The sequence below is a fragment of the Sinohyriopsis cumingii genome, chromosome 4 (genome assembly GCF_028554795.1).
Source record: "Sinohyriopsis cumingii isolate HCF-2022 chromosome 4, ASM2855479v2, whole genome shotgun sequence".
Lineage (NCBI taxonomy): Eukaryota > Metazoa > Mollusca > Bivalvia > Unionida > Unionidae > Sinohyriopsis > Sinohyriopsis cumingii.
Genome location: NC_142964.1, coordinates 103,512,886 through 103,537,816, shown reverse-complemented (window position 1 = coordinate 103,537,816; position 24,931 = coordinate 103,512,886). Strand labels below are relative to the sequence as shown.

The 24,931-nt window shown below is 34.6% G+C and overlaps 2 protein-coding genes and 1 non-coding gene across 6 annotated transcripts in view; 1 reads left to right on the top strand and 2 right to left on the bottom strand.

Annotated features, from left to right (window-relative positions):
• The window catches only part of LOC149801815 (polypeptide N-acetylgalactosaminyltransferase 1-like), a 35,893-nt gene extending 33,981 nt beyond the window's left edge, over positions 1-1,912 (bottom strand). Inside the window, exon 1 of one of the 4 annotated variants that reach the window (XR_016420724.1) lies at positions 1,258-1,912. Coding sequence is in view for 1 of the 4 variants with exons in the window: in XM_089956169.1 (XP_089812295.1) it covers positions 1,258-1,748 (491 nt within the window). In the remaining 3 variants the exon portion in view is untranslated. The remainder of the gene's footprint in view (positions 1-1,257) is intronic. The other 3 variants (XM_089956169.1, XM_089956171.1, XM_089956172.1) reach the window with 3 other exon arrangements.
• Positions 1,913-5,968: 4,056 nt separating this feature from the next.
• Trnap-cgg (transfer RNA proline (anticodon CGG)) lies at positions 5,969-6,041 on the bottom strand. The gene has a single exon. It is a non-coding gene; the product is annotated as a tRNA-Pro (tRNA).
• A 10,450-nt stretch (positions 6,042-16,491) lies between these two features.
• Positions 16,492-20,476, top strand: LOC149801813 (uncharacterized). Its single transcript, XM_089954352.1, has one exon. It carries the CDS (start codon positions 16,723-16,725, stop codon positions 19,132-19,134), a length of 2,412 nt encoding a protein of 803 aa, XP_089810478.1. The 5' UTR covers positions 16,492-16,722; the 3' UTR covers positions 19,135-20,476.
• Positions 20,477-24,931: the final 4,455 nt, after the last annotated feature.

Genomic DNA, 24,931 nt, shown 5'->3' with positions numbered 1-24,931 from the left:
ACATATATAATACATATATAATACATGCATAATACTTATATAATACATGCATAATACATGCATAGTACATACATAATACTTACATAATACTTATATAATACATACATGATACATAAATAACACTTGCATAATACAGACATACTACATACATAATATAACCAAGATGCATATATAATACTTATATAATACATATATAATATTTACACAATACATACATAACACATGCATAATACTTACATACTACATACATAATGCTTACAGAATACATACATATACATACATAACACTTATATAATACTTATATAATACATACATACTACATGCATAATACATACACAATACATACATAATACATACATAATACATACATAATAATTATATAATACTTATATAATGCATACATACCACATGCACAATACATACACAATACATACATAATACTTACACAATATATACAGTATACTTATATAATACTTATGTAATACATACATAATACTTGCATAATACATACATAATACAAACATAATTCTTACATATACATGCATAATACTTGCATAATACATACATAATACTTACATACTACTTCCATAACACATACATAATACATACATAATATATACATAATACTTACATAATACATTCACAATACATATATAATACTTACTACTTCCATAATACATACATAATACATACATAATGCATACATGATACATACATAGTTTTGAAGTAGAAAATAAATATTTACAATGACCCAGATTGCTCATCTCAAATTACAAGAGTTGTTTATATTAAATGCAACATCTTGCAGCTAACTACTTACATGAATCCTGGAAACCAGTCATCAAAAGTGACATATAGAAATTTGTAATAGATAATAAATAATGAACTAAGACGAGGTAATGATAGGAGTTAATGAAAATCGTTAAGTCCCTAGATAAACTATTTTTCAAATAAAGGCAGATATTTAATGACGAAAACTGTGACTACAGCAAAGCCAGATGTAGTTACCAATAGACAAAATACGAACCATTTCAAGTTAAAAAGTGTTACCTCATTCATATTTCGAGAAAGATACAACAGTAAAACGCCACAAAAGGAAGACAGGAAAATATCACAGAAATCGAAATCATGTAAGAAATAGAAACATCAGTATCATGGGCAATATTTAATTTATATATTAAATATATAATCATATATCCATCTATCTTTGTATCCAGCGACAATAAATAAATAAAACCGAAAGAAACAACGACTTACTTTGCGAATCTGGAATCCGGAACCATTCTATTTAATGGTATCAGATCACTTGCGTGTACGTTAATGTGATAACGTTTTGTCAGTCTTTCCGCTATTCTCTTTTCCTCTCCGACGAAAGAGATCCCTTGTCCGAGCTCGCCAATTTTAGTGACACTGCTTTTACCATAATCGTCAATTAATGGGTTTCCGGTAATTAAGTTCAAATTATTCTGGTATTCCTTCCATGATTTTGTAAGTTTCTTATTCGCTACTGTTTCCATCGGTTTGGAAAATGGTTCTGAATGTGCGTCATGCTCAACAGTTCCAGAAAAGGCAACGTTACGTTTATGTTGGAATGGGGAAGCTTTGTTTAAAGCACGAACAAACTTATTCTTTTCTAGTAAGCTTACTGATTGCTTATCGAAAAAGCATAATAGAGAAAATAATATGACATAAACTGCAATGATAATGAGAAAAACAAACTGAGTTGACGGTCTCATATAGGTAATCATTGATTAAACACGTAAACGGACCTTAATTATGCACTTAGCTGCAGATTTGAATGATAACTTACAATATCGTTTTGTATGATACCTTGTAATATCTTTTTGTATAAGTTCCAATATCGTTTTCTTCCGTTAGGTTTCCGACAAATCAGGTGCCACGTAACACTGTACTGTAATAATATACAGTTTGTAATTGATTTAAACATCTGACACTAAGCCTACCACAAAATCGAACGTACAACATGTTGCTAATGAATAGTTAATTCAGATTGTCCCTGTTTAAATTTTTTTAAAGAGATATTTGATCTACCTAACTTGGCGGTTTTTAAAATGTCTTCTTGGTGAGGCGACATATGTATTTATGGTATAGATTATATTTGACTAAAACTGATGGATAATCACGCATGTTTTCACTCTCCGATTACCGGTATTCATAACACAAGCACTATCTTAAATCTTCATGTATATATATGTACGACACAGTCTCTACAATATGTGTGTGTGTTTGTGTGTGTTTGTGTGTGTGTGTGTGTGTGTGTGATTACATACATACATACATACATACATACATATATATATATATATATATATGTATGTATGTATGTATGTATGTATGAATGTAATCACACACACACACACACACACACACACAAACACACACACATATATATAGTACTGGACTTAAACCTTCTGAATTACAATAAGTCCCACTTTATCAATAGGCGATGTTGTTCTTTGTATGCCCTGGGATCCGTTAATTGACATTCGATGTGATTTTTTTTTCTATGCGTCTTGATCGGCTAATTGACTTTCATGAATTTTTTTTATAAATTCTGCAATACATTTGCATGCTGATCGGTGTAACTCGGACATTATTGGATTTTGCAGAATACAACAAAAGTTTTTTGCTGATGTCTCTTGATTTTGCACACTCGATCTCGACAAAACTGCTGATATCGTATGTAATAATAAATATATTTTGTTGCAATTAGATTCAACAGACTCAGCTGGAATGTGCCTTTTTCTGGAGGATACATTTGCTCTTTGCCATTAGTCCTACATGTAAGACCTTGATGCTGATATTTATGTTTTGGGCATCAGGGTCTTACTGACTAACTAACAGCGCTGTGTATAGCTACGATGTCGCAACCTCAACTTGAATTGCTATAAGTGTTATATCACTGAAATTATATATATATATATATATATATATATATATATATATATATATATATATATATATATATATATATATATATATATATATATATATATATATATATATATATATATATATATATATATATATATATATAATTTATTTAATTAAATTGAATTAAATTGTGTACTTTTGGTGAAATTAATTGTGTAACCCGGAAATAATACTATCCATACTGGTAGCCCTAATTATATATCTCTCAAAAGTACGCGGTCCAAATTAATACCACTGAGAACTATTAAGAGCACTAAGAGGCACTAAGTAGGAATGGAATCACTTATTAAAAAAATACAATGAAAATTCTTATTATCTTTATGGAAAAGCCATGATCGACGATTTGAGCAACACAAAAGTCAAGAAAGAGTACTCTTTGTAAGCAGCGTGCTAAAATTGCACGCATTATCGTTCATTATATCAAATATTGCACAGATACATCAGTGAAGTAGGATAGGGTTATATTTTTCTGAGTGCACACTGGAAATTATTGACCCGAGTACTGAGACCTGGTCGAGGATATTTTTACAATCAATACATAACGACCAAAAATATGCGAGCAGAGAGGAGACAGCAGCAAAACAAATTATGATTTTGTTAATTTATGAAAATTTGTGACAAACAGCCAAAAGTGAGCAGTATGATTTATTCATACTCAGCGTCACCTGAAATGATGAAGGCGTATTGTTTTACAGCTATCGAATATAGCAATCCAAACGCGATTAATCTCCCTTTAATCACACTCTAGTAAGTTTCAAGTCATATCGCATTATTGTTGAGTTTAATTGTTGAACACAATATGCATTATACGACGATTCACAATAAATATCCTTTTGATGAGTTAAGCAATCCTAATACATATCGATGAAAAATAACTATATTTCTATATTTTTTTTTTAAATATCTGTTGTTAATGTTAATGTTCGAGTATGGCAAATTAAGTTTCTATAACCCATCCTGGCATCTTACAGTTTTGGATAGTTCTATACTGAGTGGCACTTCATTAATTTGATGTGTACCTATATTGTGTGTATTATCATTCATAATTATAATTTGTAAAGGATATTCAGTTAATAATATGTTAAATACTAACTTTGTTATCAATGGTTATGTTCGCACTTTAAGATGAGTCATGTATCAAGTGCGAAGATCCATTCATTAAGTTCCAATGTTAAGATCTACTATAATTAAAGTAAACATCGCGTGATCTGACTTCAAGACATCCGAATGCCAGGATGACCTAGTTTGTGATTAGCTAGAATAGCCCAGGCGACCATTTTTACCGGTTCGAAATACAATGTAAATGATTCATCGAACCTCTTTTTGATTCTTATTCTACGCCTTAGCTTCGTATATAATATAATTATTTCATATAATTAAGTATTCTTAGTAGTATTACCAGTATTGAAAGTTATTCATATATATTGAGAGGTTTGATTCATTTATTACATTTAGTCATTCTTTGGAATTAAATTGAATTCATTTAAAGACATTTTGGGATTCGATGAGAGTAATTATTCTTTAATAAAGGTCAATCACACATTTATTTATCAGGTTTTAGAGCAGGATATGAATGTAAAGTTAGTCTGTTAGGGATAGTAGAGGACTCGCTCAATGTTCTTTATTTGAAATATATAAAAAAATGACAAATAGAAAAAAGAAACAATGTTGTAACCTTTGAAAAACTACGTTTAATTACAGTGAAATGTTTAAAAAGTAGAATACTGATATATGCGTGTGCTGGATGAATTAAAATTTCCATGTATAAATTCATTGGATTGGCTTAACATAAGGTAAATTCCCGTTCCCACTCAACTAAAAGTTTTATATATACGATCACATGCAAGGACTGAGGAACATCAAACAACAGTTTTTCTTTACTTGACTAAGCATACAATTTGAGCTGAGATATTGTTTATTGCTAGAAGGAACAATGGAGGGGTAGACGGAAAGTTACATCGATCCATATAAAAAGGAAGTGAAGATAGACAGGTTTAAGGCACGTTAAAAGCATTGTATACACGGACCACGTGTTAGCAGAAAGAATATGTGTGTGTGTGTGTGTGTGTGTGTGTGTGTGTGTGTGTGTGTTAATGTTGTTGTAGGGTTTAACGCCATTGTTCAGCATACGATAGGCTATACATAGCGGCCAGTATTAATGGTGGAGGAAGAACCCGGGAAAACCCCCGAAAGAACCATCGACCCACGAGAAGCTACTGGCAAGTTTTCTCACATACCCACATTGGCCGAATCCGAATGTATGTATGTATGTATGTATGTATGTATGTATGTACATTTGAAGTAAATGATACTTTCAGTTTCTAAAGAAATTACAGAGTACTAGAGAAGAAAGCGCAGTATGTGACGACATACTGCATATCAGGCGAGTAACTGGCAATATGCCAAATGGAATAACTTCGTGAACATCAAGCTTGACACTACAACCGTGTACAGAAATGACCAGGGTTAGCCTGCAATGAAATACGTTAGTAGAATGACATATACATGATACTAGTTTATAACACAATTGTTGTCTTTGCAGATATTCTTTCATACTCCACATCCGTAATAATTAAAGACAATTTTCAGTTTGAAAACATTACTTTCGTAATAATAAGGCATGTATATACGCTTGAGCTAAAACGGAAGCAATGCAGTGTAGAAATATCTGTCAGGGTGGAATCCTTTTGCAACGTTCTCGTGTATTACTACATTCCTTTCCTTTACAAAGCGCACAAATGCGTATTATGAGACGACAGTCTGGACCTACATTGTTTATAGTAGTTGTCTGTTACACACACACACGTACACGTAATCTGCTCTACTCGTACCAACAAATTTATTCCTTTACATCTCGGTTTACGTGGCTAATGGGAAGTATCTTTACAAAAGACTTATTTGTATGGCGAGGCATACACACTACACCATCAGATTTAGATAGTCCTAACACTAACCTCTTAATGCTGAGCGCCAAGCGAGGCAGCTGTTTGTACCATTTTGTGAGTCTTTGGTATGACTCGGCTGGGGATCGAACCCACGACCTCCCGCATCCGAGGCGGACGCTCTAACCACTAGGCCACCGAGCGGTGACATACATACATGCATACATACATACATACATACATTCATACATGCATACATACATACATGCATTTTATCGAAAATATAGTAATACCTTTTAAGAAAAAGAAAGAAATCGCTTATTATATAATGTTCCGTCTTAAAGTTAGTGACTGCTTTGAGCGACAGCTTAGTGGTATGTTGAAAGAATTTTGAAGGTCGGGCTTGGTATCAGTCTTTAACTCTGATATCATTAAATTCAACTGAAAGCAACAGATTCGTGTCAAACTGGTTTTCCAGTTAATTAAATCATTGATAACATTCTCACAGGTCATTTTTTATTTGTTTTGCCCTACGCAAAATACACATGCTCGAAAATTAATTAATATCCAGTTTTAACACAGGACAACGGTCAGCTTCGTGAACTCATCTATAACATCGCAACTTTATCATGCTATAGGATATATAGGTAATGCACTGAAGTATGAGACCATCGGATTTAAAGTTGCTTTTCAGTGCAGAAGACTACTTTGCGGTGAAGAAACTTCTGGATTGGCTACCTTGAATTTCTGACAAGTCAGTCATAAAATATCAATTAATCTCTATTCAGATGAGGTCGAAAATATGACAGATTCTTAATATCGATGTTTCAGGATCCGCAATTAGAGTAATAGTTGTATGGGCACTCTTAGCATCTGTTTTCTTTATTTACATTGTCATACCAAAGACTTTTGAAAATGGTAATAACAGCTGCCTCGCTTGGCGCTCAGCATTAAGAGGTTAGTGTTAGGACTGGACGGCCTGGTGTCAGGATAATGTGACTGGGTGGGACATCGTGCTACATGTCAGCGGCATGATACCTCAGTGCTAAACATCACTATAAACTGTCACAATGCAGACATCGTAGCGATACGACTGAAAAAGTTTTTAAGCTTCGTTAACAATCTAAATCACACACACACACACACACACACACACACACTGTTTATGTAGATTGCTTATGAGCCATTAATAGGTGTTTACAAGTATTTCAAATTAGTCGTGATAATGAACCAGTATACAAGTTCGGGGTGATTCTCGCTGGATGGTTCAATCAATACTGTTATGTTGTGACGTGGCTTGTAAGGACATAGGTCACGTAGGAAGTAGTGCGGCAAGGATCGATCAGGAAACTGCTGCGATGTAGGGTCGTAAGGGTACTTGTAAGGACTAGAAGTGATCTATTAATTCATTCACATATTCTGCAGATGTTTTTAATGTTGTGTTTAGATATAATTTGAGAGGAAACATTTTTGGAGGAGCATTCATTGGATTTATAAACTAAAATTCTGTTCTGGGATACTTGTGAATTAATTCCGAGGAGTTCTGAGCAATGTCATTATGATATGTTAAGACTGTTGACACATCAGCACATTCGTGGAAATGAAATTTATTCGGAACACTCTATTCTTTTGGACTTTTATAGAACCTTTCAGAAGCATTTTGGATTTAATTCATATTACTGTATATTCCTCTTAAGGTTTCATTTTATAACTTAAATAATTAAATTATTTGTTAAGTTGTATAAAACGTGTTTGTTTTGCTTCTTTCTGTTACTTAGTTTAAGACCACTGGGTGGTAACTAATCAATGTAATGCATATAAGTCTAAATAGCTTTGTTGTTTCTCATGAAATGATGAGTCCCATTCTTCTTCATTTATAAGCAACTGTCCATCTGCTGCGTCCTGTCCAGGCTGTGACGACCCAAAACAAGACCTGACTACTCGATAGCAACATTTCATACCTAAACGAGACTGCTGATTTGAACTGCGAATCCTACTTCTTTCAAAAATTAAGTCTAGTCCGATCTGAAAATCCAAAAACCGATTTCTATATGCATTGGATACGTATCTTGCTCCATTATGGAACTTTGAACCGGAAATGTTGTGGGTATCTTACTTTAAACAGAGACCAATAGTGATGAGACATATTCAGATGCCCCATTACATAATAATTATTGTTACTTTGGAGAGCAGACAGTACATTGTAAGGAGGAGGAATTACATACAGTCTCTAATTGGACCTAGCAGGGGACAAAGAAAAAGCTAACTAGAATTGAAAGTTATAGAATACGTTCGTGCCAAAGCGATATTAAACATAAAAGAATGCATTATCATAGAAATCTATATACCTGCATCTCTGACCGAGAAGACGTTTAATATTCAGATCTATATGACGATTGTTCCTGGTGGATTTAATGTGACAAATTTCATCAAATAGTTTTTCTTTTCTTTTGCAAAATATTTCGCACTTGGTCTAACTAATCGGATTCTCACTAATAGTCTTTATTTGAGACAAAAAACTTGTAACTGTAACAGTGGATTAAGCGGCTAACAAAATTTAATATATAAATTCATTGAAATGTAAAGTATTGTTACGTACGAAACATTAGATTCCTTAGTTACAATATATTGGACAGGAATACATTTCTAGAAGATATGGAATGGGACATTTATGGTTGTTAGGTCAATCAAAATTGTTTATTGACGACGTCGATGACGATTAAAGTGATGACTTCTTAACAGTTTTTAAAAAGGCAATTAAACGGAAAGAAAATTCTATTACTCAGCCAGTTCATTTCATGAAGAGTGTCACGCTATGGGGAAAATTTGTTGATGCTTTATGCTTTATGAATACACACATCTTCTTATAGTTAATTCGTCGTTAAGAGCACCTGAGATAATGTCAATACATGTTATGTAAGATTACGACTTTAGGCCGATTCTGGACACAAGAAACTGCCTGTCTGTTGTTTAACCGTTACGCAACGACCCCATCGTGGTATATTCAAAGGGAATTTTACCACACGGCCGACCAGGTAGAGACTCTTCTGTTTATTTTGCAATCAGTCAGTGATGTCACGACCGGCTTGGAGTAAGTTTGGGTTTTTAGGTTTTTAGGGACCGGAAACTCACGAGAACAAGTGAGTTATAAATTACCTAAGGGCAGTTTTCTAAGAGACCAGACCGAATCCAATGAAAACCGAGAGATTCAAATCTAGGGCGGAGTCTCAATAAGCCTACGCTTAGGTTCGGTCCAAATCCATTTTTTAATCAGTACTTTTGTGAACCTCGGCAAGGGTGGATCATAGAGACGTTGAGAGGCAATAGACTGTACTCCGAGTAGCAGAAGTTGCGCGCTCGTTAAAAAGGCGGGAAGGAATTCTAGTAAAATTCTAAGTTTGGGTTTGCCGACAATGGCTTCTTGAGGTAACATATCTTCGCCCGGATTTGTCTTGCTTTTATAACTAGGTGTGGTGAGACTGATACATTGTGATGTACATTTAATTTATTAGAAATAAATGGGAGATGTATAGCTGAATTATCAACATCTCATAATGTATCGTATAGCGAATTATTATCATGCAAGATTAGCGTATGTAGATTGTTAGATAACAACCGAAGTGGATTGTGTAATTTGCTACTATGTTGCATCTTAACTGAATTTATTAATGAATTGTGATAGAACTTGTATTTGTTTTATTCGTATTTGAATATATAGATTGTGAATTATTCAGAGTTAGTCATTATTGAATTTGTGCACTCATAATTAGATATTTTCATATTTGTATGTGTCATTTATAATTCGTAGGGTAGGAAATGCATATGATTGCTGATGATGTTTATTATATCGAGAAGTTAACAATTAGGGGTGCGTATGTATGTATTAGAAGTCGTTGATAACATTGTTATTGTTACAGCACAATTATTATAGAACAAAGCGGGTATGAAATATTTAGATGTGAGTGCGTGAGTTGACCTGATAACTTATTCGCGCTTATTCTGATGAAAGATCTGTGAGAGTGTGGCTAATTCTCCTGAGATTAGAGCAAGGGGACAACATTATACGTCGCTTCCGAGTGGGTGTAGATTCGATATCCGAGGATCGTAAATACGAAAGACACGTGGAGAGCACATGGCGTTATTGGAACGTCAGCGATTTGTGTGGAGGCGCAGTGCTAGAAGGAGCACGTGATAGAGAGTACCGGAGGTGTAGGAAGGACGGATCCGGAAGTGCCAGGCGAGCACGTAGTCAAGGGTACCGGAAGTACCAAAAGAGACACAAGAGGCAGAGAGATGAGTAACAGATACATCACGGAAGGGAAACACTCTCACTTAAGACCTCTAATTCATATGATGAGGTAGTAAATGGCAACCGTGAAAAGGTCATTGACTGTATTTGTTCGGAAGAAATTGCGATTGAGAAATTGTGGAATCTATTTGATATATTTTATTAAATTGTTATACCTTTTACATTGAGTTATTTACACACCTAGACCGTCGCCATTGCTGACAGCTATTTAAATTTTAATTGTCCAACTACTCCGGTTTTAAAAATAATATGGTAGGAGGCACGTGACAAAGAGTTTATTGAAGAAAGTGATATATGAAGTACAATGCTACATGGCCAGTACTTAAAACAAAAGTAGCAAACTGGGGAAATATGTAAATGCAGCGAAATCTAGTAACTAAAGTAGAAAAGGAGCCATTAGGTTATATGTCATTGCAAATTGAGGAGGTGGGGGTGGGCTACGAGATTTCTGGACACACACGAAATTCTTCCTAATACGCAAAGGCAGCTTGGTGCAGATGAATAGAGTTTTGTATAAGAGGGTGACCCTTAAAATCGATCGAGATAAATCCATAGAAACTTTTAACAATTTCTTGGTAAATATGGCAAGAATTACTTGGAATTGTTTATATTTAAATCGACTACTCACAGCTAAGTATTCAATCTATTGACAAATACTCAGTCTCACAAAGAATCATTAATTTTCTCACAGTGGGTGAATAATGTGTGTCGAAACAAATAAATAACTTAGTTTACAAAGGAACGGTGATAATAATGTTATATCTATATAATGATATACATGGACGAAATAAGTTTCTAACTTCTGTTATTTTCCATCGTACACTAGCACAAGTGGCTCCAATGCATGGCAATAATAGCATTTATTTACAAAGGAAACAATAGGTCGATTGGTAATCTTTTAACAATCTCTAAATTCCTTGAAAGAATCATTTACTGTCGGTCGAAGGATCTTTCAAGCAACTATTTCATCCTTATTTACCAATTATTAGACCAGAATCTGGCAGTCAAGCTGCTTCATTAGGAACAGTAGAGGACTCGTGTAATTTTCTTGATTAGAACAAAAACAAAACTACAGTCTTTGGGAACGTGCTTTTAGTTACGTTGAATGTTTAATAATCAGCAGAATATCAATATATACGTGAAAAACATTCAATGACTGAATTAAAACTTCCGCGCATAAATTCATTGGATTGGCTTAACTTATATTTATTGGCAAGGACTGAGGACAATGAAACTACAGTTATTATTAACCTGACGGAACACGAAATTTGAGCTGAAATATTGTTTATTGTGATAAGGAACAATGGAGGGGTACACGGAAGGTTCCATCGATCTGTAAGCAAATGGATTGGTCGACGTATATGAAAGAGGTAGGTTAAAAGGGGTATACACATGTACAACGTGTTACCAGGAATCGTATATATATATATATATATATATATATATATATATATATATATATATATATATATATATATATATATATATATATATATATATATATATATATATATATATATATATATATATATATATATATATATGCGTATGTATGTATGTATGTATGTATGTATGTATGTATGTATGTATGTACTGGATATTTGTCGATATGATACATCGATTTTGTTTTAAAATTACGATTTACTAGAGTAAAAACGCCTTAATAGACGACATACTGCATATCTGGAGAATAACTGACAATATGCCAAAATGGAATAACCACGTTAATAGAATTGAATAGCACGATCCCCCGTATGTAAAATACAGCAATGTAATCAATTACATAAACAAAATGAAATTGAACATGACTTGTAAATGATTCACTTTTTCTCAGAAATAGAATAACAAAATAATGCGAAATTTAATTAGCCGTTCTGTTATACTGATATAAAAGATTGTATCATAGGATTGAATGACTGATCAAACTCAGATTGCCCCACACAAACAATTATATTAACATGAGTTTGTCTTTATAACTGCTCTATCATTCAGACCATGACATAATTAGCCCTATTTAGACAAACCATCACATCCCACATTGGCTATAAATTACCAGCTGAGCTATGCCAGTTGGCACACTCCACGATTCTCGGTTGAAGAAAATTCACAACTTAATTATTCACAAATTAATGGACTTCTCTCCTTGTCATAGCTACGTTACTTTGCTAATTAGCGATTCACTAAAATAAAATTTCTAGACATATTAAAAATCAATTCTCAGCATAAATTATATAAATATTTCAGAAAGTAACTTACATATTCACACAGTTTGTATCAGAGGAAATTGGTGAAGTTTTACATCACATGATGTCTACTACATGCCCCCCAAAAATAATTCCGAACTCATTCATATCAACGAAATATTAAATAACATTCTTACCATATATTAATCATATCACCTCACCATTATTTCTGAAGGAAATTTTAAGTATGAATTTGAACTTAATAAATTCAACAATAAGTGCAAACTTTCAGCAATGAACAAATTGTATGTAATTGAGACCTTGCCTTCCCAAGCCCTCGATCGCTTATCATCAGACAATTCCCCGTGTCTCTTCTCTGGTTTCCGGTCTCACCAATTTCTAGACCCCCTTGTCCCTTTAACAAATATTTAACGAGATAAATTACTTATTAATTTTCCTCAGAGTCCCTCAGACATTCCCCTCGGCAGAAAAAATGCACACTGACTAGTGTCGCGATGAATATTATTGTTACACCCTGAATTCCGCCTGGGACCCGCCCCCTCTTTTAGCTTAGCCAATTAGGAGCACTACTGTAACCACCCAAAAAAATTTGTATCACTCCTATATGAGTCAGAATATACCTCTCTATTAATAACTATTCTGTAAAATATCATTTTCTGACACCTATTTCAAATGAACTACAAGTTCCTAAAATTGTCCCTGGTTCGTCTCAATTCTTGTCATTTTACTGCTATTAACCTTGCGTTAGCATTATACTCTCTCTGTCTCTGTCTGTATGTCTGTCTCTCTCTCTCACTGTTAATCGAGCAGATCCTAATTCAAATTCAATTCATGCACCAATCAGAACATATTCCATTCCTCGTAGTACACAATTTGTTGCTAGTCTAACCCACGCGTCAATCTTGAAGTCTACGTGTCACGCGACCCTGAAAGAATGTACAGCGAAATTTTCTCAACAAAACTTTGAACTCGTACAAATCTATCTATACGAAAAAAATGCTATATAACAAATACCTAAAACAGAAGCAGTCAAAATTATGAAATGTATACAATACAGAGAAATCTAATAACTACAGTGAAAAGGCAGTATGTTGGGTCGTACGCTAATTTCCTTGTAAGTTGGGTAATATAGAAGTTTTAACGTATAGTTAACTCCAAACCGAAAGTGGTTTTAAGACTGAAATTTAAACAAAAGAGTAAATCGGAAGTTATCAAACTGCTTCCTTCCGACAAGCAAATGATTCCAACACAAACGCAGCATGTCTGTTTACATCGTGTTGCATTTTCTCCTGCTGGTGGATACGTAAATCCAAACCCGATGACACCTTTGTAGATGTTCTTTTCGATACTGATAATCATCGCTTTAGAGAGCGGATAAAATATCATACAAAGAAGGACTTGCTGACTATATCCAGTTGAACATAACATGGGACAGCCAAACCGAGTAGAATTGGAAGCGATATCACCAAAGAATAGACAAAGTCTACATATTATGTAAGAATATTGGGTTACTATAATTCAAACTGCAAATTAATGAGAAATATATGCTTTATAATATGGTCGTGATGTTCGTTGCTACGAAACGTTTTTCACGAATGATTCCTCTCCTAGTTTAAAAATTTGATTCTCGCTACTAAACCTTAATCTGGCCAGAACGTTTATACTTCTGATAAATAAATAAAAGAGAGTGGATTAAATTGTTACGAGAAATTTCAAAGAAATACATTTCTAGAAAATTTGGAATTGAGAATTAGACCATTGTATTAATGTTGCTGCTGATGTTTATAATGATAATTTATGAGATGTGTTTTGAAACCACGTGCCAATAAAAAGACGAAAACTGATTGCCCTGCCAGTTACTTTTATGAAACTTGTATTGAAGAAAATTACCTATACGAGCAATGTTACATAATCAGTACACTAAAGAGTAGTAGCAGAAATTTTGAAAATAAATATAATCTAAGACTACAGTGACATCAGTTATTAGCTGATACGTTCTTAAGAATTGACGGTGATTAAAATCACAGGGTTACTTTTAAAATCACAGGGTTACTTTTAAAATCACAGGGTTACTTTTAAAATCGCATCATCTGTACCTTCTGCTGTACAGGGTAGTACAGTTGGTTTTAATACAATACAATCACAACACTCGCGACAAAACTGTAGGGCTGTAGGTATTATTTAAACAATTTTAAAATTCTTGGGGAAAACTATTTTCTGTCAGTTAGAGGATCTTTTTAGCAACTATTGTTTATCTTTACTTCTCAGTGTTGACCAAACTATGCTTGTCAAAATACGTTATTTCGAACAGTAGAGGACTGGTGTATGTATTTATTTGGTATAGTAGAGGACTGGTGTATGTATTTATTTGGAATAGTAGAGGACTGGTGTATGTATCTATTTGGACTAGCAGAGGACTGGGGTACGTATCTATTTGGAATAGTAGAGGACTGGTGTATGTATCTATTTGGAATAGCAGAGGACTGGGGTGCGTATCTCATTGGAATAGCAGAGGACTGGGGTGTGTATCTATTTGGAATAGCGGAGGACTGGTGTGCGTATATATTTGGAATAGCAGAGGACTAGGGTACGTATCTATATGGAATAGCAGAGGAATAGGGTACGTATCTATTTGGAATAGCAGAGGACTGGGGTACGTATCTATTTAGAATAGCAGAGGACTGGGGTACGTATCTGTTTGGAATAGCAGAGGACTTGGGTACGTATCTATTTGGAATAGCAGAGGACTGGGGTACGTATCTCATTGGAATAGCAGAGGACTGGGGTACTTATCTATTTGGAATAGCAGAGGACTGGTGTACGTATCTATTTGGAATAGCAGAGGACTGGTGTACGTATCTATTTGGAATAGCAGAGGACTGGTGTACGTATCTATTTGGAATAGTAGAGGACTGGGGTACGTATCTATCTGGAATAGCAGAGGACTGGGGTACTTATCTATTTGGAATAGCAGCGGGCTGGGGTATGTATCTATTTGGAATAGCAGAGGACTGGGGTACGTATCTCATTGGAATAGCAGAGGACTGGGGTACTTATCTATTTGGAATAGCAGAGGACTGGTGTACGTATCTATTTGGAATAGTAGAGGACTGGGGTACGTATCTATTTGGAATAGTAGAGGACTGGTGTACGTATTTATTTGGAATAGTAGTTTATTTGGAATAGTAGAGAGGACTAGTGTATGTATTTATTTGGAATAGTAGAGGACTGGTGTCCGTCTCTAGACAAAAGCCCAAGCCCAACCTTCTTGGTGGGTCTTTCCAAAGCCTTCGACTTTATGTCACATGAAAATATGACGGTATGGAATATGATAATGTAAGCGTTAGAATTAAACAAACACAACCCGCTATATAATGTATCACTCCATAATGCTTCCAAACCGATATCTGATATGGTAAACCATTCTGAATAATATAAGGAGGCCCTAACAATTCTCGATATTGGACCACATATCTATTTTGCACGAAACAGGTAGACAGTACCCATTGATTTAGTTTGTGTCAGTGCCATTCCGTAATGAAATAACTAACTTCCTAAATAATCATTTTAACATTAATAAACGCATATTTAATCTTATTAGTACTATTCTAGTATATGTGTCCTGGCCTATACAATATATAAAAAAGAAGAGGTACTAGCGGAATTGGCCATACGAACGAAATAAGCCGTTTTTGAGAACTGAATATAAAGATTCGCATGAGTTTATTTACCTAATTTTCGTGCTTTTAAGTTCAATTCATTTTCAGGACATTTAAAGTAATATCAGTCCAAAGTCCTAAATCCTAGGTCACGATAACATTTAGCCCCTACCTTTGTTTCAGCTTAAGATCATATAACTCTTTCGGGTACAACAAGTAGAAAAGAACCCATCGACTTCCTTGTGTATTCAGCTAAAATAAGAAATGCGTATTGAATAGCATTCGCTCTTGTTTGCCTCACACCTTAACCAATACAATATTTAGAGCACGACATAATGAGGTATTATATTAATTCTACAGGTAAAGCCAACTGGCATTTCGTGAACACTGAAATCAACGATCCACGTGTGTCTTCTCTTCAACTAAATTGTTATGCTTGTCAAGTATAGACAACTTTCAAGAGACTTAAAGTACATGTAACACCTTCTAGACCAAAGGCGATATCCTAGTTTAGCAAGCCAGGTCAGTTCAATAAGCCATGTCAGTTCAATAAGCCAGGTCAGTTCAACCAAATCAAATCAGTTCGTCAAGCCAGGTCACTTCAACATTACAGGTCAGTTCAACATTCCAGGCCAGTTCAACAATCCATGTCAGTTCAGACAGATACTACAAGTAGGTGAAGTTTATATTATTGAGAACGTGTCTTTTATAAAATGAAACAGCTTTCTTACTTGTATGTAGTTTGCTTCGTTCTATTGCATGGAGTTGTTTGTGAAATAGCCCCTGCACAACCTCCAGCTGGTTATAGATCATGGATTCCGAGGAACTTAAACCGCACCGACCTTTTTTGCCCTATCGGATGCAATGAAGCAAATGATCAAGAAGAATGCTGTTTGTGTGCGGCACGAGAATGCTGGGAAATAAATCTTTCTTTATGCAACTTGGCTCTCCGTATGCTTCATGTAGAATATATGGATATAAACGGAACTAGTAGGGTCTTACACATAGGCTCGGTAGTAAATGAAACAATTTATGTGTTGAAGCATACCGATGGATATCTCACCACTTTCCCGACAAATCTCAAAGACTACATCGACATTACAGAAATTGATTTGTCACGGAACAGAATAAAAGAAATCGCAAAAATATCATTTCTAAATGTATTGTCGGTACTTGTCTTGGATGGAAATTTAGTGACCTACATTTCCAATGATACCTTTATAGGCCTCGTGAGATTAAGACAAGTCAGTCTAGCTCAAAATTTAATCAGACACATTGAGCCGAATTCATTCTTCACCAGTGAGTTCAGTACTTTTAAAGTGAATATTTCACTGAATCAGTTGACGGACATAGATGCCACATTAATCGCGCCTCCGAATGCGTTTTGTGAAATCGACGTCAGTAGAAACATTATAGCAAATATGATCAATCCAACGGCTTTCATTTGGAATACATCCTTGATATATGGACCAGGGAGAATCATTCTGGAACACAACCACCTCAACTTACCTAACTTGACAGAAAGTGGGGTTTCCGATTGGACAGATTTTGGAAAAAATGCTCAGTATAAGTGGAATGTAAATTTTCAGACTGAACTGATCTGTGATTGCATTCTTTTTCATTATTTCGATAAAATAAAACTGTTAAATTTGAGACGTATTTTGACAAACTATGATTTCCTCGAATGTTCTGCTCCTGAGCACCTCTCCGGAAAACAGTTGGCGACTCTGTACGACGAGGGAAATTATGATGACTTTATCTGCAACATAACCATCGATTGTCCTAGACACTGCCATTGCTACGACCAACCAAGTCGATCCAACGTTGTCGTTGACTGCGAAGGTAAGGGACTAAGGGACCTTCCTGAAGGCCCGCTTCCAGTTGGATTTTGGGGAAATCAAAGGTTGGAACTTCGAATGAGAAACAATAATATAACAAAGATCGGAGTTTCGGACTATATAGACCGAATTGTGTCTATGGATCTTACTGGAAATCCAATCAGTTTCATTGAAGATTCTGCCGCCATGTCAATGAGAAATGATATAGAGCTAAATTTACCCGACAGTAAATTGCAGGTTTTGCCTTCAAGTTTTATATATTTAGATCCTAATAAAATCAATACTGGGAACAATGTCTTTCTGTGCTCATGTCAAATTGTTTGGATTGAGAACTGGCAATACAAGCTGTTAGGTAATAAAACTAGATACTATTGCTCAAACAACGGCAAGGTTATACCAGTCAGCGAGATAACACGTAATCTGCATTGTGAGACGCAAAAAGAGGACTTCATTGCAAAAATTTTACCTGCATCCTTGGTTGCAATCGGAACCTGTCTGCTACTAATGATAGTTTGTTTAAATTTCCGGTACGAAATTCGAATTCTCATTTCTAGGATGGCTCAAACTAAGATACAAAATCCAAAAGTATTTATTTCGCATGATGAATCTGACAAAGAAATCCCTGTCTGGATAAAGAGTGATCTATACCCATGTCTTCGTCGTGAGGGAGTGAATACGATTCTTCCTTGTCGTAATTTTCTTCCTGGCGAACGTAAGGAGACAGCATATAAATTAGCAATAAGTGAATGTAACGCATATATTGTCATTCTTTCTAAAAATTACAACCAACAGGATTTATCATCTATGTTGGAAGAGGAAAACTCGACAGAAAACTGGACAAAAACTGAGTTCAGTTACATCTGGAATGAGTGTTTTATTTCGGGACAGACGAAGCTACTAATAATCGTTAATTTCGAACAGCTCCGACCTGGCCATTACAAGGACAGGCGCTTACGAGCCCTCTGCAGAGTTGGTAATGTTCTGGATTTTCGTGAAAGGGAGGTGAAAATGCTGATTAGAATTAAAAATCTGTTGAATATATCTCAGCGGTATGAACAGCCCTTACAGGAGAGTCTGTCTATAGTTACGTGTGAGGAAATTAACGACACAGTATCAGAGAGAGGGACGGTAGTAAGGAGAAATGACAATAGAAACAACTCTTTCTTTAGAAATAGCGTTGTACCAATAAGATTGGAACCACAATCTATACCAAAGTTTGAAGTTACTCGGAGATATCAAAATTCTAAAGTAGACTGTGTTGCAAAAACAGCTTTTCGATCAAGCTGATTGCAAACGACCTATGATAAAAAAATGTTTAGTTTTTCGATGGTTACATAGATACATGTACATTGATACAAGAATATATATATATATATATATATATATATATATATATATATATATATATATATATATATATATATATATATATATATGCATGTATGGGATATTGATGCAATCTGAGACATGATGACGGTAATATTAGGACAGAATTATTCAGTACAAGTAACAAGATTGAAAATTCCTCTAAATTGTGTTAAGAGTAAGTTTTGATTAAATTGTATTAGAAGTAAATTGATAAATCATACTGAAAGTAACCTTCTACTAAAATATATTGAGATTTAATCCATTTATTCGTATCCTGCTATTCAACAATGATTGCGCTATTATGATCAAGTACGAACCGTCTTATACAAAATATTACTTGTATCGCAGACTCAGCACAAAACAGTATATTCAGCAGGTTATAAAAATAGCGAACTAGACAGATTCCAAAAATTCTTATGGAGGGCATATGTGCTGATCTTGCAGAAGTCCTTACGTAATAATGTACATAGACCTAGACAATAATCTGTAAGAGACTACGAAACCTCGCTTTGAGATTCTGGCCAAACGCAAGAGCTAACGAACGCGCCATATTTGGCGTTGTTTTAAGAAAGCTGGTATAAAATCCCCAGCCACGGGCCGACACCAGTTTTGCTGGCCAGAAACTCAAGCAGGCTCTGTCTTTTGCAGGTAAGATAACCGTCTATGTACAGTTTTTCATAGTATAAGACTTTTTAGTGTCATAAGAATTTTTAGTGTCATAAGAATTTTTAGTGTTATAAGAATTTTTAGTGCTAAGATGTTAACCTAACATCAGTATGTTTAAACATTAGATCATTTTAATATTTCTTTGCTATTATTTAACCTAATGTATTAGAAAGTTTAACTGTTTGAAGAACTTGTATTTGCTTCTAATTATATTATTGATTATAGTAAAAGCAACGTTCGCTACCAACTTCATACTCAGTAATAGTTAATTTAGAAATAAAATACTCTTTATATAATAGAGTGTAATATGTTGACATTTTAGAATTAATTCAGTAAAATATATTTCAATTACGGTATTAGTCTGAAATATTGAATTTTAGATTCTTTTGCTATCGTGAATTTATTCGATATTTAATTATCTGTATTACATTCTAAAACGGCAGTTATTATACAAGTATGATGTTGGTAAGTGAAAGAATATCGTAGTTTTATATGTATTTCTTATATCCGTAAATTGAGCTTGTTGTAGTTTGATATTGAAATGTAAGTTTATATGTTGAGTATTTCAATAAAGTTTTGCTAGCCAGAAACTCAAGCAGGCTCTGTCTTTTGCAGCTCGATCCCGAGTACCTTCAAGTCCCCAAGAATGTAGTCACGTCTTCATCATCGAGTGACACTACATTAAATGACTTGAACTTCCTTCCTTTCTTCTCTCTCTCTGTCTCTCTCTCTCTCTCGGAATTGAGAAACGGATTGACTTAGAGTTTACGAAGTAAAACTCTTCGTAAAAGCTGGTGCAAAACTCTTCGTAAAAGCTGGTGCAAAACTTCGTAAAAGTAATATATATGCATGCCAGTCATATAATATTGCCCTTCGATTATGTACCAGTGAGAAAAGTATTGTAATATGAAACAAATTTACAAAGAAATGCAACTAAACATTACCAGGGAATCTTAACTTACATTAAGTGAAGAACTATATACACTTGATCTATAACTGCCATAACAAAAGAACGCGAGTGCTTGTAGAATAGATCTTGAGCCAAGCGGTGGTTACACGTGATCTCCTTCTCTGATTTAGTAAAACAATATTTTTCTGACTTAGAAAAAGAAACGTTTTATAAAGTAAATGCATGTGAAGTCTGAAACCGCTTATAACAAACTATTCCATATACTACCCTGAGTACACTTTTTTGAATAGTGTACGCTGATCGCTACCCTGCGTACATTATTATACCTGAATATTGTACACGCTGATCGCTACGCTGCCCTGCATTATTTTACCTGGATATTTTTTACGCTGATCGCTGCCCTGCCGTACATTATTACACTATTGTCATTCAGTTGTTAATTCAGAGGCTTTCTTTCTCTTCTCATTCCGAAATTCACAACATATTGAAGCGACGGGAAAATCTAAAATGATTTTTGAACTATGGAGAATTATCAACATATACATACATACATACATACATACATACATACATACATACATACATACATACATACATACATACATACATACATACATACATACATGAATAGGCACAATGTACAGAAAAACAAATGAACTTGAAAACGATATCTGATAAATGCTTGTTCAGTATACTAGGGAAATGGACCCATTCCATTTCTATCATATAAATTATTTACAAGTGTTCGAAGTGGGAGCAAATGTGATACTACATTACAATCGTTCCAGTCAAATGTTAATAATTCCAATTCCATTCTTTCTTCTCTTAATCTCTGTTGCTTAGATATCTAGCTTGCAATGAGTTCTCTCACAATTGTGTTTAAATATTGTATTTCCTTTACTTATATATGAATATGTTTGTATATGTGTATGTATGTATACATTCATTACATGTTTAGTGTGCTGTAAATCATGTTACGTTCCTATCTCTGTTGTGTAATAATGAAAAATTAACTGAATGAAATCTCTTCTGAATGGGAGATAAAGAAAGTGAGTCATACATTCATACATACATGCATGCCTACCTACCTACCTACCTACCTACCTACCTACATACCTACCTGCCTACATACATACATACATACATACATACATACATACATACATACATACCCCTTCTACAAAATATTCACTTATGAATTTTATTTTACGTTATTCATGTATAGACGAATGAAATATAAATTTATTTTTATATGCGTTCCTTTAATTATTCATTTTACTCTACAAAGCCTATATGTACTTACATCCCGATTAAGGGCATGCTATTATTTTTTACATTTTTAATTGCTAAACGGTACAGGTGTCTCTTCTCGTTTCTATGACGATTTATTGATAGGCTTTAAGTATTTGAAGTTACTTGGACACCATCAACATTCGGTTTTATGTCATAATGTGAACGTAGGAATCATGGAACATGAAACAGCAGGGTTAGTGAAAGAGTTAGTTGACAGAGAAAAGAATTATGAACTGAAATATTTTATAGCATAATTGATTTTCTATTTTAAGAAAGACAAAAGCTTTATGGATATATATGCAGACAGATGAGGAAACAATTGAGAGTTACAATGTGTCTGATGGATGTACAGGTAAGCAAGATCTACACGTATAAGTAATTCTTGATTGGCAGTCTAAAGGTGATTCTTGATTTGCAGGATCTACAGATAAAATGAATTCTTGATTGGCAGGATCTACAGATAAAATGAATTCTTGATTGGCAGGATCTACAGGTAATTCTTGACTGGCAGGATCTACAAGTAAATGTAATAATTGATTGGCAGGATCTGCAGGTAACTCTTGATTTGCAGTATCTACATGTATTTCTTGATTGGCAGGATGTACAGGTAATTGTTGATTGGCAGGAAGGCGATATATTGAAAACATTTACTACCTACCAATTCAATCTTAGATGGCCAATCTGGCGTACACTACCGATGTTGAATCAGTGATTCCGTATCGTACACCTAAAGTTTACTTATCGTACCGTACACTCAGCCGTGACCAAATTTTAACAACTTGAAATATTCAATAACAGTATGAGACAGACTACTTATTTGTTACTATGCATTATCAGTCATTTTAAAATGTCAACACACGTTTGTAAGTTTAAGAAATGCAGTCATAATGGGTGAAAATTTACACATTTTGTCGCAGTGGCGTACGAGTAAATGGAGCATTGGATGACAATGATGGCGTCACAGTGAACAAACGTATTTTTTAGATCTGATATTATTGCAAATTTTATTGAAGTTCCTTCGCAAATGGATACAGTTCTGTTATCGAATATTACACCATGGTGCCGAGAGAAAATTGTGTAAGGTTTTTGTGACGATTTTTTCAATATCCTTTAAATATATTCAGAATTACATAGAATGACAAACTGTCATATGCAAACTAACGTTGTTTATTTTAGTGACGTCATTCCCATAATGTCAAGTTTGAAAACTATCTCTCAGTTTGCTTGATTTGTTAACTGTGGAAAACCGGCTTGGTGTATAATTTTAAAAGTTCTACTGAGTGCGGCCACCACCATCACCAATTAAAATAGAATAAAGGAACAGGAAAACAAGAGCAAAGAAATAATACCAAGAAGAGGAAACTATTAGCAAACCGCCAAGCCGTGAACAAAGGAATTGCACAGAACAAAGGAACTCTCAAACAAAGGAACGATAGGAACACGTAACAGAAAACAGCGGAGGAGCAGACTGGGTTAGGACAAAAACAAAAGATAAGTCATCATTCAATGTTATACGCTATTTAAGTAGAAGAATGTAAACTAGGTCAAAAAAAAATGGTTCTATTCAATCCAAACACGCTAACACACAAGCCACCAAACAACCCTATCAATAAATCAGTAAAAATATTGGATGTATCACAACTCCAAACAACATCAATAAAGCATGTAAAACAAGCAAGATTAACGCAAGTCGTACCAACCACAGCAAACTCGAATTCAACCAACATCACACTGGAACCCCAAATTCTGGTCACAAACACAGACCAAACAAACCACAAACCAGCAGACATAACTAACACCCCCACCCCACCAACAGAAACTACTAGAAATACAAAACTACACTCCAGGGAACAATATAAATACAATGCCAATACTATCGCCAATCCTCTTCAAGGAAGCGGAAAAACATACCCAAATGAAGATATAGACACCACTATTCCAAACCTAACAAATGAATTTGACAGTAACCTTCATACCTTAAACTCCCCACAATTAGACAACATAACCATAACCAGCACTCCAAAATTCACCAAAAATGAAATAACCAATTCTAGAAACATGCAAACAAACCAACAACAGGAAATCAAGCAAACAACAATAAATCAAAACATTAGGAAAGAAAGTATAAACTCAAGACAAACTCCTGGACTATCTGGGATAATAACAGCAAGGGAACCACAACCTATAGGAACAAATCCAATGAATTAGACACTACAAAACTACCCAGCAGCATGACTAATAAGGCAACCCAAAGACCCCAAACAACCCAAAACACCCAAAACACATACCTAGGTAATGGCAAGGGCCCGCTAAAACCCCAAAACAACCAACAACAAAAACCCACAAGTAAGGTTAACTCAGAACAGGAAATAAAACAACAACATAACTCCCAAAACAAAATTTACAATTATCATTCCATCGAACACACCATATACATAAGCAGCAGGTGCAACATAATTACTAGTCTAAGTACCAATAATATTATGACAGCACTGGCCAAAATTCACACTGGACAATTCAAACTGATAAGATCAAGGCAAAACTACCTGATTGTCCAATGCGGCACAATTCAACAGGTGGAAAAATTCATCCAAATTGAAACTATAGGCCCAATAAAGATCAAAGTAGAGAGACACCATAGCACTCAGAGAAAAACACGAGTCACTTCGAACTCCAAACAGTGAAACCACAACTAATCTGGCTGAACCCACTGAAACCACTATCTTTAAAAAATTAATAGCACTAAACGGACACAACAAGGATATAAGCAATGAACTCCTACTTCATAAACTCACAGCAAATGGAACACAGACCACCAAAGTATATCCTCTTAAAAATCACAAGAGA